Raw genomic sequence first — 15,973 nt, forward strand, 5'->3', positions numbered from 1 at the left:
CTAAATTTCACCATGGGCTTATGGCAAAATATTAGATTCAAGACACAAGAGCTATCTGTTCAGCCCTTTCACAAGTTACTAGTGTATGCAATACATTGTCATAGTTGAGGATTGGGTTGTTGCAACAGGTTAACAATTTGTCCTTTCACTCCTGGGACCCAAGTTAGAATCCAGCCCAGAGAGAGGAATGAAAGACTCCTCTCTTGCTGGCTGCTAGGGTCCCACATTAAAGGAACATTTTTTAACTCAGTAATTTCAAATTAGGAATCTCAGTCAGAAAGTTCACAGAGATGGTTAATGTGGAAGTGGAAATGTCACATTGGTACAGTGGGGGAATTCTTTTGAGGCATGTTGTTGGGGAGGGGAAGGGTAGAAGTTTTCCTCTACAAATATCTAATCTTTCTACACCTGCCTTAGCATTGCAGGATGCTGAAATTTGGTGCCTGAACTGTGGAAATGCCCCATTCCACAGTGCTGACATCCCTTGCTTTGAAGAGCAGAAAATTCATCAAAAAGAGAATATATTAAAATAGCGGGGGGGCGGGGTGGGGTCTATAACCCCTCTTAAAAAGACAGTTATAAAAACACCTTGGATTGATCTTACTCTTGTCATGGTTTAAAAACTTTATTCAGTGAGTAGCTAAGCCATACAGACCAGTAAGATGCTAGATTTGATTCTCGGCAGGTGCTGAATTTGTTTCAGTTGTAGTTCTGAATGCTACACTTGGCCTCATTGTCCTCGAGTTAGGGAGGGGATAATGAGAAATGGTTCCTAGTCTTGACCACTATCCAATGACTCTTGCTGGAAGTGCAGGTGTGTGGATGTTGGCTGTGGACAGTATCAGACGTGGCTGTGACTCCCCCTGTGACATGCTGATGCTCATAGTTAAGGCTCACAGATGAGGGCACTCAGTGCCAATGCAACCATACACAGAGTCAAGAACTTCAGGAGGGGAGAAAAATTGTCAAGAAAAGAAATAATTCCTTTAATGTCCTTTGTTTCTGTACTTACCTTTCAATATTTTACTTTGAATGATATGCTGATAACATAACTGGGAAGAAACTACTGATAGCAGTTACTTAAAAAGGAGCTGAATTCAGATGGTTTGATGGAAAGTGTTCCATAGTTGATAACCACATAGCAGCAGTCATTCATTGTGTGTGAAGTGCTTTGCTACATTCAACGTGAAACCGTGCTACTTAAGGGCAAATTTTCCACTTTCTTCTATTCTTTTCCTCTTCCTTTAAAAGTTATTTCTTGTACCCATGGTTTCATTGTGCCTTTTGGTTTTGCACGAAATATCTCTCTTCTTTCCACATCATCATAAGAATTTGAATGAATCACATCCCCCTTTACTCTGCTTTCTCTAATGAGAATTGGTTTAATTTCCTAAGCCTTTCTTTACCGACTGTTAGGAACTGAAATCGTACATCTATATTGCACATTATTAGCACAAGGAAAGTTTCATATTATTTTCTCATGTACCGTTTTGATTTTTTTTGATCCACACAAATGGAACCAATTTAGCTGAGGTAACCCACACACAAGGTACTGTTAGAAGAACATAGCTGTCTTAATTGGTCTCCTGCTGATCGAACGCTGGTTTCCTGTTCAAATGTGAGCCAGCTCTGCCTTCCAGAGTTTTTAAATGATTGATCTGGATTCCAATTTCCTGTACACACGTCATCACAACTTGAAGAAACAGGGGAGAGTGTTTGTGCCCAAGAGAATACCTACTTCCCCACCAGATGGGACACGGCTTGACACTAGATGTTTAATGTTTGATGTGTGTACTCAGTTATGAGTTAAAAGTTTTTAGCAGAGGGGATGGAGATTTGTCTGGGACTTCTTTTAGTTTAATAAAAATATACTCATTAGCAAATCATTATACAGAAACAATACATTTATAGTGGACCTCCAGTGGTGCTGCTCCTGGATAACTTTTTTTAAAGTATATTCACTATATTATATGTATTGCGCAATATTATTTGGATATATTTCCTACTATTCCATTGCTCATCATTGTATTACATCTATATATCTCCATTAATTTTATAATAAATATGAAGAAAATATTGAACCCTCCCATCCCATTTTGTTCTACATATGACCCTGTAACACATTTATGAAGGAAATCATTTTTCTTGATCAAGAAAAGCGAGCTGAACTGTTTCATGATGTCACTTTAATATTGATTATTACGGTGACTTAGTTACAAGGGATTAACAAGCAGGATTTATTTAAGGAGTGATGACAGATGGGATTATTCTGTCACATTGTTGCCATGGAGCAATCATATTGCTCAAAACGACTGAAGAGTGATTACCGTGGAAATGGTCACATGGTTACCAGAGAGCAATGCATTACTGTATAAATAGAAACCCGCCAAATCCCTGCCCCGCCCCCACTCAGCCTGATTTCACTGTCGTTGTCCCAGCGCCCTGTTATGGAACAATCAGATTGACTATCTGCCTATGAACTGCAAAAGCGATTGCTAGAAACTGATATGACTGGAACCTTCACATCATTATCGATGAAGTGTTCTCTTAGGCATAGACACTCTCCTTACTTGTTATAATGACTTCCCTGCAGTAAACTGGAGCCCAGTTGAGTGATTAAAAGCATCACTATAAAGTACCACTAACATTTGAAATTTCAAATGATCATTACTGAAAAAGTCACACATTTACAATTGACCAATAAGATTGTTCATAGTAACATAGTAATGTTTGAGGCAGGAAAAGACCATTCGTCCATCTTGGCTACGCTTCAAATTTCTATCTTGTTTTTTACTTTTCCTAATAGGAATCCATCCAGTGCTTTTTAAATCCTGCCCTAGCTTTTTGTTTCACATTCCTATTGGTAACCTGTTCCACAATCCTATCATTCTTACTAAAAACATGGGATTGAATTCCATGGTGGGTCCACTGCTCTTCTGCCCAACATAATTCTAGCAGAGACTAGCAGCACCCCCAGGAAAATGGCAGAGACCTGGCAGCGTTGGCTCTCAGGGAGTTTCCACATGACATTTAAAGGGCGTAATGGCTGCCCCTTATTACACAAATGATGAGCTGGGGCGGAGCCTCCCTAAGTCAGGAGATCCCGCTTCTAATCCACAGTTGGGACCCAGCATTTTGTGTGGCGGCTGGTACAGCCAGTGATGTGATGTGAGGTGTAATGGCCTCCAGTAAGACGTATGTGGGCCCCACCAGTCAGGTCAAAATAGTCTGGATCCCAAGAATCAAAAAGAATATTTTTGCAGTACTGAGGGAGTGCTGCAATGTCGGAGGTGCCGTCTTTCAGATGAGACATTAAACCGAGGCCCTGCCTGCCCTCTCAGGTGGACGTAAAAGAACTCATGACATTATTTTGAAGAAAAGCGGAGGAGTTCTCCTCAGTGTCCTGGCCTAGATTTATCCCTCAACTAACATCACTAAAACAGATTATCTGGTCATTCAATGGTTTGGATGAGGGAACCAAATGTAATATTTCCAAGTTTGCTGATGACACAAAACTAGGTGGGATTGTGAGTTGTGAGGAGGATGCAAAGAGGCTTCAAGGCAATTTAGACAAGTTGAGTGAGTGGGCAAATACATGGCAGATGCAGTATAATGTGGATAAATGTGAAGTTATCCACTTCGGAAGGAAAAACAGAAAGGCAGAGTATTATTTAAATGGTGATAGATTGGGAAATGTTGGTGTAAAAACGGACCTGAGTGTCCTTGTACACCAGTCACTAAAAGCAAACATGCAGGTGCAACAAGCAGTTAGGAAGGCAAATGGTATTTTGGCCTTCATTGCAAGAGGATTTGAGTACAGGAGCAAGGATGTCTTACTGCAGATGTACAGGGCTTGGTGAGACCACATCTGGAGTATTGTGTGCAGTTTTGGTCTCCTTATCTGAGGAAGGATGTCCTTGCCATGGAGGGAGTGCAACAAAGGTTTACCAGACTGATTCCTGGGATGGTAGGACTGACATATGAGGAGAGATTGGTTCGACTAGGCCTATAATCACTAGAGTTTAGAAGAATGAGAGGTGATCTCATCGAAACATATAAAGTTCTAACAGGACTAGACAGACTAGATACAGGGAGGATGTTCCCGATGGCTGGGGAGTCCAGAACCAGGGATCACAGTCTCAGGATATGCGGTATGCCATTTAGAACCGAGATGAGGGTGGTGAACCTGTGGAATTCTCTACCACAGAAGGCAGTGGAGGCCAAGTCATTAAATGTATTCAAGAAGGAGATAGATATTTTCTTAATGCTAAAGGGATCAAGGGATATTGGGAAAAAGTGGGAACAGGGTACTGAGTTAGATGATCAACCATGATCATTTTGAATGGTGGAGCAGGCCCGAAGGGCTGGATGGCCTACTCTTGCTCCTATTTTCTATGTTTCTATAATTTCTGACAGGGCTAGACAGACTGGATGCAAGGAGGATGTTTCCCCTGGCTGGGGTGGCGGGGAGGGGGGGTCCAGATCGAGGGGTCACAGTCTCAGGATACGGGGTAGGACATTTAGGACTGAGATGAGGAGAAATTTCTTTACTCGGAGGGTGGTGAACCTGTGGAATTCTCTACCACAGAAGGCTGTGGAGGCCAAGTCACTGAATATATTTAAGAAGGAGCTAGATAGATTTCTAGACACAGAAGGCATTAAGGGGTATGGGCAGAGAGCGGGAATATGGTCTTGAGATAGAGGATCAGCCATGATCATATTGAATGGTGGAGCAGGCTCGAAGGGCAGAATGGCCTACTCCTGCTCCTATTTTCTATGTTTCTATCTCATTGGTGTTTGTGGGATCTTGCTGTGTGCAATTTGGCTGCTGCTTTTTCTACATTACAACAGTGACTACATATCAAAAGTACTTCATTGATTGTAAAGCGCTTTGGGGCATCCTGAGGTCATGAAAGGCGCTATATAAATGCAAGTTCATTCATTTTTCTTTCTTTCTTTCATGGAGTATTGTTGCACATACACAAATCTTTAAAGGTGGCAGGTTAAGTAGATAAGACTGTTGAAAAAGCATATGGAATCCTTGACTTTATAAATAGAAGCATAGAGTACAAAAGCAAGGAAGCTATGCTAAACTTTTATAAATCACTGGTTAGGCCTCAGCTGCAGTATTGTGTCCTTTTCACACTTTAGGAAGGATGTCAAGGCTTTAGAGAGGGTGTAGCGGAGATTTACGAGAATGGTACCCGGGATGAGTGACTTCAGTTGGGATTGTTCTCCTTAGAGCAGTGAAGGTTAAGGGGAGATTTAATAGAGGTGTTCAAAATTTAGAAAGGTTTTGATAGAGTAAATAAGGAGAAACTGTTTCCACTGGCAGGAGGGTCGGTAACCAGAGGACACAGATTTAAGATAATTGGCAAAAGAACCAGGAGAGATGAGGAGAATTTCTTTACACAGCGAGTTGTTATGATCTGGAATGCACTGCCTGAAGGGATGGTGGAAGCAGATTCAATAATAACTTTCAAAAGGGAATTGGACAAATACTTGAAGGGGAAAAAATTACAGGGCTTTGGGGAAAGAGCGGGGGAGTGGGGCTAAAGAGCTGTCACAGGCATGATGGGCGGAATGTCCTCCTTCTATGCCGTATGATTCTATGATTCTATATAACATAGTTAAATGGAGAATCATTTTCCTCCACTCTTCCCACAGCTGCCTTCACTGAAATCTCAGTAGAGCATCCTCAACTGCGGGGGTGTGACATTTCCCATAGCAGTAGCCTTCTGATCTCTTTGTGTGAGATTGACAATTTAATGAGTTCGCTAAGCTCTGCCAAGGTGGTAGTGTGGGTGCCATAATTAGCTTCAATGTTCCCAGGAGAGAAAGAGGGAAAAAATCAGCCAGGGTTCCTGCTCCTGATTACTATGCAAGTGACCCTTGCATTTGTGTGGATGTCAGATGAGGACAAAATGAAGGTTGGTTGAGATGCCCTCCACATTCACATAACTTGCTGACACTAACTGCCCAGGCTCACACATGAACAATGGCCATTTGGGCGAGGCACTGGAATGTTACCAGCCTCATGGAAGAGTCAATGCCTTCAGAAGATGAAGGGAGAAAATTTGAAAAACATTCATACTCAAGATCACTGCTCCTGCCAGTTTGAAGATACTCACCACCCACCAGTTGTACACGTCGGGGTCCAGCTTCATGTTAGCTTTTGTCCAAAGTGGCAGAATGTCCTGATCAAAGTGCTCATCGAACCACTGCGACACGCCGGGGTCGCCCACGCAATGATCACAAGCACACGTCTTCTGACCCACAGAATCCTTGCTCAACTTCTGCACGCCCAAGTAACTGGGCACCAGTTTTACTCGGTGGGCATCCTCCACACCCTGGGTCTCCAGGTAGGCCATGTTGGTCACGCCTGTCAGCGTGTAGGTGAAAAACAGCGAAGTCAGAAAGGCAATGAGCAGTGCAAGGAAGAGGAAACATACCCGAAGCGAGCACTTCATTATCGCACTGTTGCCCTTTGGGTTCGGGCCTTCTGTTGTGACAAGAAGTCCTCGCTGCTGATTCTGATGTATTGCTGGGTGACTTCAGCAGGCAGGGCATAGGTCAAAAGAGGAAGATTGTCAAAAATCAACTGCGCTGTTTGTCCCTGTCTAATTTAATGGAGCCTTGCTGTTGGTTTTAATTGGAAATCCTCAGAGAGTACTTCAGCTGTTCTGTTAAACACTGGCATGTAGCAGTTAGAGATGCCCAACCGAGACTGCTTGCTGGATGGTAATTTCTCTTTCAGTCAGACATTCAGCCTCTGCTTTTACTTACTTCTCTCTTCTCCCCTTTGTAAACGTAGCTGAAGGTTCTGCTAAATCTCCCTTTTCCTCCGAATTAGTGAGAGTTAAAAAAGCTCCATCATCCTTTGGAACATGCTTGACAGAATCAGCCTCCTCGAGCCAGCGACCAGCTCACTCGTTAGTTTCTTAGTCCTCCGAGAAATTAAGGAAGTAGTTTGATTTCTCCGTGATAGGATGTTAAGATGAATTCGGTGGGAATGGAGAGCCCTGTGAAACTGCTCTTTGATTTACTCTCGTACTGTGAGGCACAAACCAGATCTTCCAAAAAGTCTTTCCTCGTCTTAACCGGAACCCAGATCGCTGCTCCAGAAATTTCATAGCATCTCTTGCACGTCTTTTATTTTCATGAAGAGGTATGCCTGTGAGAGAGCTGTTGCCAAGGTGACTATTGATATGTGCTCAAAAAAAAAGGAGGTAAATCAAAGCGAGCAGACGAGCGGGCTGTCTGCTCTTACTGCCTCACAAGTCCTCTGTATGTTCGTTGCTGCCATTCACCTTCCTTAATCCACTGTCAGGCGAGAGATTACATCAACGCTACACACATTTCTTTCCCCTCCACGAGCAGCAGAACTAATTAGACGGGTGTGCTCTGCTTTCTAAACCTTCGCCAGCTTTTCTTCTGGGTTTAGCTGTTTGGCCAGTGTACTCGGGACTTTCTCAGGCAGACAGTGTACTTCGTTCCACTTGAAAAGCCTGGAACAAGGACAAAAAAAAGACAAAAAAGAATTCAGTCTACATATTCTGTAAACAAATCAAAACAAAAGTGCCCTGCTTTATTTTCTGTGTGGTTCAGTCAGTTCAAAGTGCTGGATTAGGAAACAAACCTCTGTACTGTATACAAACAAATCAGTTAACTAATATCCCTAGGCATCATTGTCCCTCTATACTGTGAGTTGGCTGTGACCAAAATAACGTTTTTGTCTTCAATTCTCTCCCCTCCACTCCTGGCTCTTGTTGGGATAAAACTCCATGGGCACCAGCAGCCCTGTGGTATCATAACCAAGTGGCCATTCTTCATTGTGAGCCTGCACAATGGCTGGTGCCAGGCTATTCGACTGTGGGGGGCATCGAAGGCAAACTCAATCCTGGCCTCACCCGACATTCATAAACAGGTACCTCCCAGCAGGGATCATCAGATAGAAATCAGGGGTGAGAACCCTGGCTGACCTTTCAGCTCTCTGGCTCAGTGAGACTGGAACTAACTGGCTATCCTAGCTGAGACCAGCTGACAGCATAGACACTTGATAGGAACCAATTATATATTTGTGACTGTACATGTGGCCTCAGTTTCATTGGTGTAGGAAGAGGCGAAAAAATAAATCAGCCAACGGTCTCGCTGCTGATCGGTGTGTAGTGAGTCCTGCAGGAAATTGTGCGTGTGTCAATGTCACATGCACCATCTAGACTCACGCTTAAGCAATGCCCTGGGGGACTGCCCGCATCCACGACTGTTGTGGGCAACAGAGCTGAACCCAACCCCGTTCTTACCCAGCACCTACACAAGCATACTTTCCAGCAAGCATCTCTAAATAATGATTAGATGCAGAAACGTAACTGTGTTTCTTTTCCCTCTTCTAGTCCAGAGTCACTGAGATCAATAGCCCGACTGCAATCAACAGATCGAACAGAGAACCTTCATGATCTGTACCACACCAGCAGTGTATTTACCCATTGAACCACCAGGGAGAAGGGGGGGGATTTTTTATTAATGGTAAACACTGCTCGTGAACCTTCTATTGGGACTCATGTCACATTATCAGGGAAAGAATGTCCTTTTAATGAGCCATACCTTGCCAGGATTGTCATGTTGGAGCGGACTATTACGAGTGCAAGTCCTAAGAGCTGCATATAATACCTTGTTACTTAAAATAATATTTACTCTGGGGGGGGTCACTGCTTCATAGGAACACAGTGTTTGATGGAATAATTATCCCTTCATCCGATCACTTCTATTACAGACAGTACAAAGATTGAGTGTACACTTCCAGAAAGGTAATTTATTATAAAGAGCGCTTGAATTTATTATGAAGAGGCAACTGTCAACAAGTAGAGAGGCGCCTGCAGTGTGAACTCCCACCCAGACACAGTTCCATTTCCATGGCAACTCTCCTTTGATCCCAGCATTCAATTCATTAAAAATATAATAAAAACAGAAAACATATGTTTCAGGTGGACTTATGGTCAAGGCACAAAATGGAGCTGAGCAGAATGGAGGACATTGTTTTGCAGAATCGGTTTATAAAATACTTATTCCGGTTCGGAGAATGGGCGCACAGAGAGTGATCTCTAAGAAAAACATCTATGCCGCAAAACCACAGGAAATACAGCAGTGATCTAAAACTCAGGTGGTCAAGACGAAGGTTAAATTCATTATCCAAAGTACATTGAAGAGATTCTAAGGCATTGAGAAAAGGTAGTCATCTGGCTGGACAGGATGATAGCCGAGCTGTTCAGAATACTCCATGACGGAGGAAGTTCATCCCAGAGACTCAGTCTGGAAAGTGTGGAATACAGATTGTTTTGCAAACAATCTCTTTGTATGGGTGAAAATAATTGGAAAGCACTTGATCCAACATTTTAATCCACTTGCCCTTTGTAAAATCTCTGATACACATCCAGAAAGTCCTTTGCAAATATTCTACAACTATCAATGGGACCACACCTGGAAGGGAGGTACCTAGGGTGAAAAACCCACTGGTAAGGGGAAAATTATCCACAATAACTGAACATCTACCATTCTTTGGTGGGAGGGGGCTATTGACAAAAATGTCACGTACATCATCATCATCATCAGTGGTCTGCCTGAGGCACTTTCTGGCTCAATTCTCCCTTTTCCTAACCACTCTGACTTGTGCTTCTCTCTTCAAATCTCCAAACAATCTCCCATTCTTCAGGTGATCCAAAAACATCCTTCTTTTCCTCCCTCTTGGGTCTTTTTTCCTTCCAATTGTCCTTCTAACATCTCTTTCAACATCCCATCCCCTCTCAGCGTGTGCCCAATCCAATTCATTTGCCTTTTTCTGATAACCTCAGTCAAACTACGTCCTTTTTGTATCATTATCCTTGTTACTTTACTTATTCACGTGTCTCCAAACCCACATCTCACAGCTTTCTAGAAGCCTGTCCTCCTCTTTCCTCAGCGTCCATGATTCAGCACTAAATAACACTCCATAACAAAGTCTTCACTAATCTTTTCTTTAGTTCTCTATTCAATTGTCCAGTCAATATCATCTTCCTTCTATTAAATGCAACTTTTCCCATTGTAATCCTAGCTCTCACCTCCTTGCCACATCTGCCATCTTCAGTCATTAAACTTCCCAGATATTTCAGTCATCTCACCTGATCCAACTGCTCCTTGTTTATTAAAATTCTCAGTTTCACCTGCATGTCTAGAAACCTTCATAACTTTGGTCTTACCCACTTTGATCTTCATTCCATATTCCATTGCTGCAGCATTGAGGCTATCGGCCAACAACTGTTGTTCATTCATGGTACTTGTCATCAGCAAATCTGACAGCTTTCAGTAGCTGAACTTTCATTCCTGTCTATACCTAATTAAGCATTTCTCTTACTATGGCTTCTGCATACACGTTGAACAGCACAGGGAACAAGTAGCATCCCTATCGCACTGCTCTTCCAATCACTCCTGGTTCTGACTCTCCATCTGATACCCTACTTGCAGTTTGTCTCAAATACAAAGCCTTTATCGGGCATCAACCTCTCCAATCCGCACCAATATTCCATAGTGCCTCCATTATTTTGATCTAGTTCACTCTATCGAAGACGTTTTCAAAAGCTACAAAGCAAATGTACATCTCTTGTTTATGTTCTAACATAGTTCTCACTCAGAACTCTTATTATCCTTATAGTCTCTTATTCACATCTTCTGCGAAAGTCAATTTGATCTTTGTCAAAATCTGCTTTTGCTCTTAACCTTCTTGTAAGTAATCTGAGCATAATCTTTGAGGCATGTGGAATCAATCTGATAGTGCGAAACTTGTCACATTTACTCGGGTAAGGAGGTGCTATGATTAATATTTTCATGAAATCGTCTGGCCATTCCACTTTCAAGTACATGTTTACACAAATCAATGAGTTTGTTTGTTGTCTCCTCTCAAGTTTTTAATCAATTCTGCTGGAATCTCACTGTACTTACAGGATTAAAAACCATAAACACCAGGTTCACTCACTGAAAACTGTCCAGCTTGTTTTGACACAATAGCCACAGAATATAGACATTGGACCTGAAACCCACGATCCCACTCCGCCATTGTAATTATGGTGGAACAGAAGTTGCGCCCCACCAGTGACCCAAGTGCCCGACGGTGTTGGAGTTCCTGGGGTCAGGCCATTTGCAGGCACCCATATGGTAATGCCGCATCTTGGACCTCTCACCAGAGGGAGCAGCAAAAAGCAGTGCTGGATAGCTGCTTATGGTCTCGCTAGACAATGCAGAAAACATGTGAAATTGGCCCTTTTATAAGATAATTGAGTTTTTTCAGTACATTGTGGAGCTTTACTTGGAGCTAGTGTACTTGGGCACTGCCTTTGTCCCTTCTCACACAGTGTGCTTAGCCAGCTCCCAGGGCACCAGCAGGCACACCGCAGTCTGAATCTCCCGGGACGTTATGGTGTGCCGATTGCTGTATTGGGCCAGGCAGGAAGCCTCACCTGTGATGCGCTCGAAAACATCGCTCACAAACGAGTTCATGATGCTCACGGCTTTGGAGGTGATGCCGTGTTGGGGTGAATCTGCTTCATCACATTGTAGATGTAGAAGGAGTATAGTTGATTTCACTGGACCAGAAGTTCAGTCTTGAAGTGTTCCAGGCCAAGAGTCCCCACTGAGGGCCCCGCTTGCACCATTCCAATGTATTTTGCCCCTGTATCTCGTCAGTGTACAATACACTGGGGGCACAGGAGAAGTGGCCAGTGGGAATTCCGGTAGTTAACGCCATTCCGTCAGTCCTGACTCCTTTTAATACAACTATTTGTAATGGGCCAGACTCACCTCATGCCTGGCCTGCCCCAGAGGATATCCCCACGGCAGTTTCTTTGGGCTGGAGACCTGCTGTTGCTGGATTCCACCCCATTTTCTTGCCCACCCCTTGTTAAAATTGGATGGTCTGTCTGAAGGCCAGAGATACTGTGTGGATGATCAGCAACAAACTGCCCTGTAAACTTTAATACTCAGGGACCTTGGTCTGGATTTTATCATGGAGCCGGGAAGAGAGTGAGGGGGATGGGAGGGGTGGGGAAGTTTATCGGACGCGAAACCGGAAGTAAAGTTGGCGGGTCGGATCTGCGATCACAGCTTAATTGAAGGATTAAATTTTTACTTCCGGGTTTGGAGCCCGGCAGCCAGATTGAGAGGCTAGCTGCCTGTCAGATGAGAATGCAGCGGAGAGAGATCAGAGTCTTCGGGGATTGTACGGGGGTGGGGGGGGTCAGGATGAGATCGGAATCTTTGGGGGTTAGATGGGGGGGTCAGGGAGAGAGCGGGATCTTTGGGGGTTGGATGAGGGGGGTCAGGGAGAGAGCGGGATCTTTGGGGGTTGGATGAGGGGGGTCAGGGAGAGAGCGGGATCTTTGGGTGTTAGATGGGGGGGTCAGGGAGAGAGCGGGATCTTTGGGGGTTGGATGAGGGGGGTCAGGGAGAGAGCGGGATCTTTGGGTGTTAGATGGGGGGGTCAGGGAGAGAGCGGGATCTTTGGGGGTTGGGTGAGGTGGGCAATCGCAGTTGGGGGGGTGGGGGGAGGTGAGCAGTCAGCCACCACTGGAGTTGAAGTGTCGGCCATCAGGGGAAGGTCTTGGTCATCGGGGGGAGTCTTGGACATCGGTGGGGGGGCTCTCGGCTGATTACAGGGGTCTCGAGCATTGGAGGGATCGCGACCATCGGGGAGGTCTCGGACATCGGGGTGGTCAGCCAATCGCGGGTGTTACGTGGTGCTGCTCTTGAACCCTTGTTTCTTGGCTGGCAAAATGGGAGGTGTTGGTGCATGAGACATGCACAGAAAATTGAGCGCAGAAGTAATCACATGCCAGTGTAATTTTTTTTAACCACAGGAGGACTCCCAGCGACTTCGGTTATCTTTCTTCTCGCCCTTCCCGCAAAGACTCCCTTTTCATTCACTTCTCCATTTCTATCGGAGCTGCTCTGATATTCACTTTCCATATTGGAGCTTCTGAAATATCCTTTTGCCTCACCTGTGATCAACAAGGCTCACAACCATTAGGCTTGGGGGGAATCCACCTGCTCCTCCTGGCCCACAAGCAGCGCAATAAACACACTTACCTCATAATCCATCCCTTCTCGCCTCCTTTTCACTGGCAAGATTCATGAGCCTGGGAAACCCGCACTGAAGACATTAAAGTTAAAGGTCAATAAAATTCGATTTAAAAAGACCTAATTAACACCTCATAAGGATGTTAATTGATGCTATAACTACCTGCCCGCTAGAACTAATTAAGGTCGTGATTGCGGTGAGTAGGTTACTCGCACGCATCCAAACACTCCTCCGTTAAATCCGGAAGTGGGCGCGTTGGAACCGGGATGCGGTCACGCTCCAAAATTCACATATTTTAATTACTCACCCGCCCCCCCCAACCCACCCATTCTTGGGCATTAAAACTCCCCCCTTGTGTCTGATTCCATTTACACTGCAGTTTAGTGCATTGGACGTGACTGCCATATTCCATCAGGAGGGGTAGGCTAACTTGTATCTAATGTAATTCTACAGTGTGTCAATACTTCGGTTCACCTATCCATTTACTGTTTAAGAAGTCTATTGGACAATTTATAACCTAAGCCACTAATGATGGGGTAGATTTTGACTTTGTGTGATAATGTAAAATGGGTGATAGTGAATCAGCTACTTCAATGGAAATAAAAAATCAGGAGAGATGTAAAATGGGCTGTCGATTCGCTATCATCCGTTTTACACTATCGCACAAAGTCAAAATCTACTCCAAAGTGTTTATTCTACTGCATTTCAGTCAAAGAAGATCACATGAGGGTATGTGATATAACCAGTAGCCAAAATACAGTAAGGTGCATTTTCTGTTCAATCCCTGGACAAATGATCCAGATAGTATGCAGGTTATGGCACTCTCCTGGTCATAGGGAGTAAGGGCTGGCCAATAGGAGTGGTCTGAGTATGAGAAAAATATCCAGAGTAAAAACTCAAAAATGTAACGGGGTCCACAGTCAGCTTTGAGTGGCAAGAAGCCCCATTGCAGGATGTTGCACAGAGTTTGCTGAGGCACCGTAAGCTTGTGGCAGGATGTGCAACAGCAGATTTGATCATCAATCTCAATGCCATCTCCATATTGAAGGTTTCTGGACTTGTCCCAGTTTCAACAGAGTATTTTTCTCCCCTACAGATAGATTGTAATTATACTAACTTTTAAGATGTGTATTCAGAAAAATGCAAATGCAATGTAGGGCGAGTTTGTTGTACATATTCAAGTGTTCGCTAATAGCAATATGAGAATGTTCTTTCAACAGAAAACTATCCAGCTCTTTCTTGAATTTGCTGACACTATCTGCATACTTAGTTTCTCTAATATGTGGGAGAAAAAAAATCACCAGATCCTGCCACTTGAGTAAATAAACAGATCAAATTAATAAGGACGTTAAAGTTAATCCAAATTCTTAGCTTCAGTTGAATTTTCTTAAAAGGGTGAAATTCAATCTTTGAAAACCACCGATATCTATTGTACAGCACGACACAAGTCCTGGATTATATACCATGTGATTAGACCAGACAGCACTCCTCGTTCAATAGGCGGAGGAAAGGTTGTTTCTTCCTCTCTTGAGTGACTATCTCGTTCATGTCTGGCATCTATAATTCCCCACGGCAGGTGTTTTTGTCAAATACATTGAATTAATGAAAAGGAATCAAAACTGCAGCTTGCATGAGGTGGGAATGTCTAATTAGACCTAGTCAGAAGCTCCGAAGGTGGGTATTTAACATATACAGAAGAATTCTACAATACATTTCAATTAAAATGAATGCCAATTTGCTGACGTTATCCATCTACTTGGTTTCCCCAATATGTGGGGAAAAAAATCCAGCCATGTGTTTGTATTTGCTGTATTATATGTTTTATCTGTTGTTCACCAACAGTGTTTGCTCCTGCAAACCAGTTTGAGAAAGAGGAGTAATGAGGCTGATCTCCTGTGTTAAAAGGATCACCAATGAGGAATGGCAAGGTAAGCGAGGGCTCCTCACCGTTTTAAAGGGGCATCTCAAAACGGACCTTGTAGAGACATGTAAAACATTTAATGGGATAGAGCAGTGGTTCCCAAACTGGAAGGACGCTAGGCATTGTGGCTGGGAAATTCCTTTGATCTGCTCCCTGTTTACGCGCATCAACGGGGTTTCCACTGCACTTCCGGCAAAGTAACGCCGGCAAAGTGGGAGCAGGTCCGAGGAATTTTCCAGCCAGTGAGTGCTAATGATATGATTGGACTTTATATTAACACCCAGAAGTGTGAGGGAGCAGAATTAAAACAGCTAAAGTGACCAAACTGCTGAAATATTCTGGGTTACCAGCTATATCTACACTAATATTAATTATGCAAAAATACTTGGAAAGAGGGGCGCATGCATGGGACTGAATTTCTGAAGGGGGAGCTCAGCAAAAAAAAGTTTGCTGCAATGAGGAGATGGCAGGATTGGTATTCTGGAACAATGAGATCAAAATGGCTGATGAGCTTCTTCATCTGAACCTAATATGTAATCTTGTGGAACTTTCTAGTTTACAGGACAGAGATCAGCACCCTGCCAAATGGGAGACACCTTCACACAACAGGAGTGCAGACCGTTCTCTTGTCTGCCATCATCAACTCCTCTGTGCCTGATTAGATGTGCCTCAACAGGTTGGTGCTCCACTTACATAGAGTAGATGGATGCGGCTCCATCAGTTTTGAGTTTCCAGATGTAGAATTTTCAGACCTTGTTTCTTTTAATTGGTGAAGGGCCAAGGCCTATAAAGTTGTGCACATTTTTTGCACAATGAAAGACATTGGCAAATTGTAACAAGGGGCATAGATTCAGGATTATCAGTAGAGGAAAGAGGGACGTTAGAAGATTTTTTTCACATAGAGGGTTACATAGAATTATATCGAATGTACAGCAGAGACAGGCCATTTG

General features: G+C 43.7%; 1 protein-coding gene across 2 annotated transcripts in view; it reads right to left on the reverse strand.

Annotated features, from left to right (window-relative positions):
• The window catches only part of st3gal2 (ST3 beta-galactoside alpha-2,3-sialyltransferase 2), a 424,632-nt gene that overhangs the window by 138,720 nt on the left and 269,939 nt on the right, over positions 1–15,973 (reverse strand). For both annotated transcript variants that reach the window (XM_067997644.1, XM_067997643.1), the window contains one exon: positions 6,132–7,508. In XM_067997644.1, coding sequence (XP_067853745.1) covers positions 6,132–6,470 — 339 coding nt within the window. In that variant the 5' untranslated portion in view covers positions 6,471–7,508. The remainder of the gene's footprint in view (positions 1–6,131; positions 7,509–15,973) is intronic.

This window comes from Heptranchias perlo, chromosome 16 (genome assembly GCF_035084215.1).
Source record: "Heptranchias perlo isolate sHepPer1 chromosome 16, sHepPer1.hap1, whole genome shotgun sequence".
NCBI lineage: Eukaryota > Metazoa > Chordata > Chondrichthyes > Hexanchiformes > Hexanchidae > Heptranchias > Heptranchias perlo.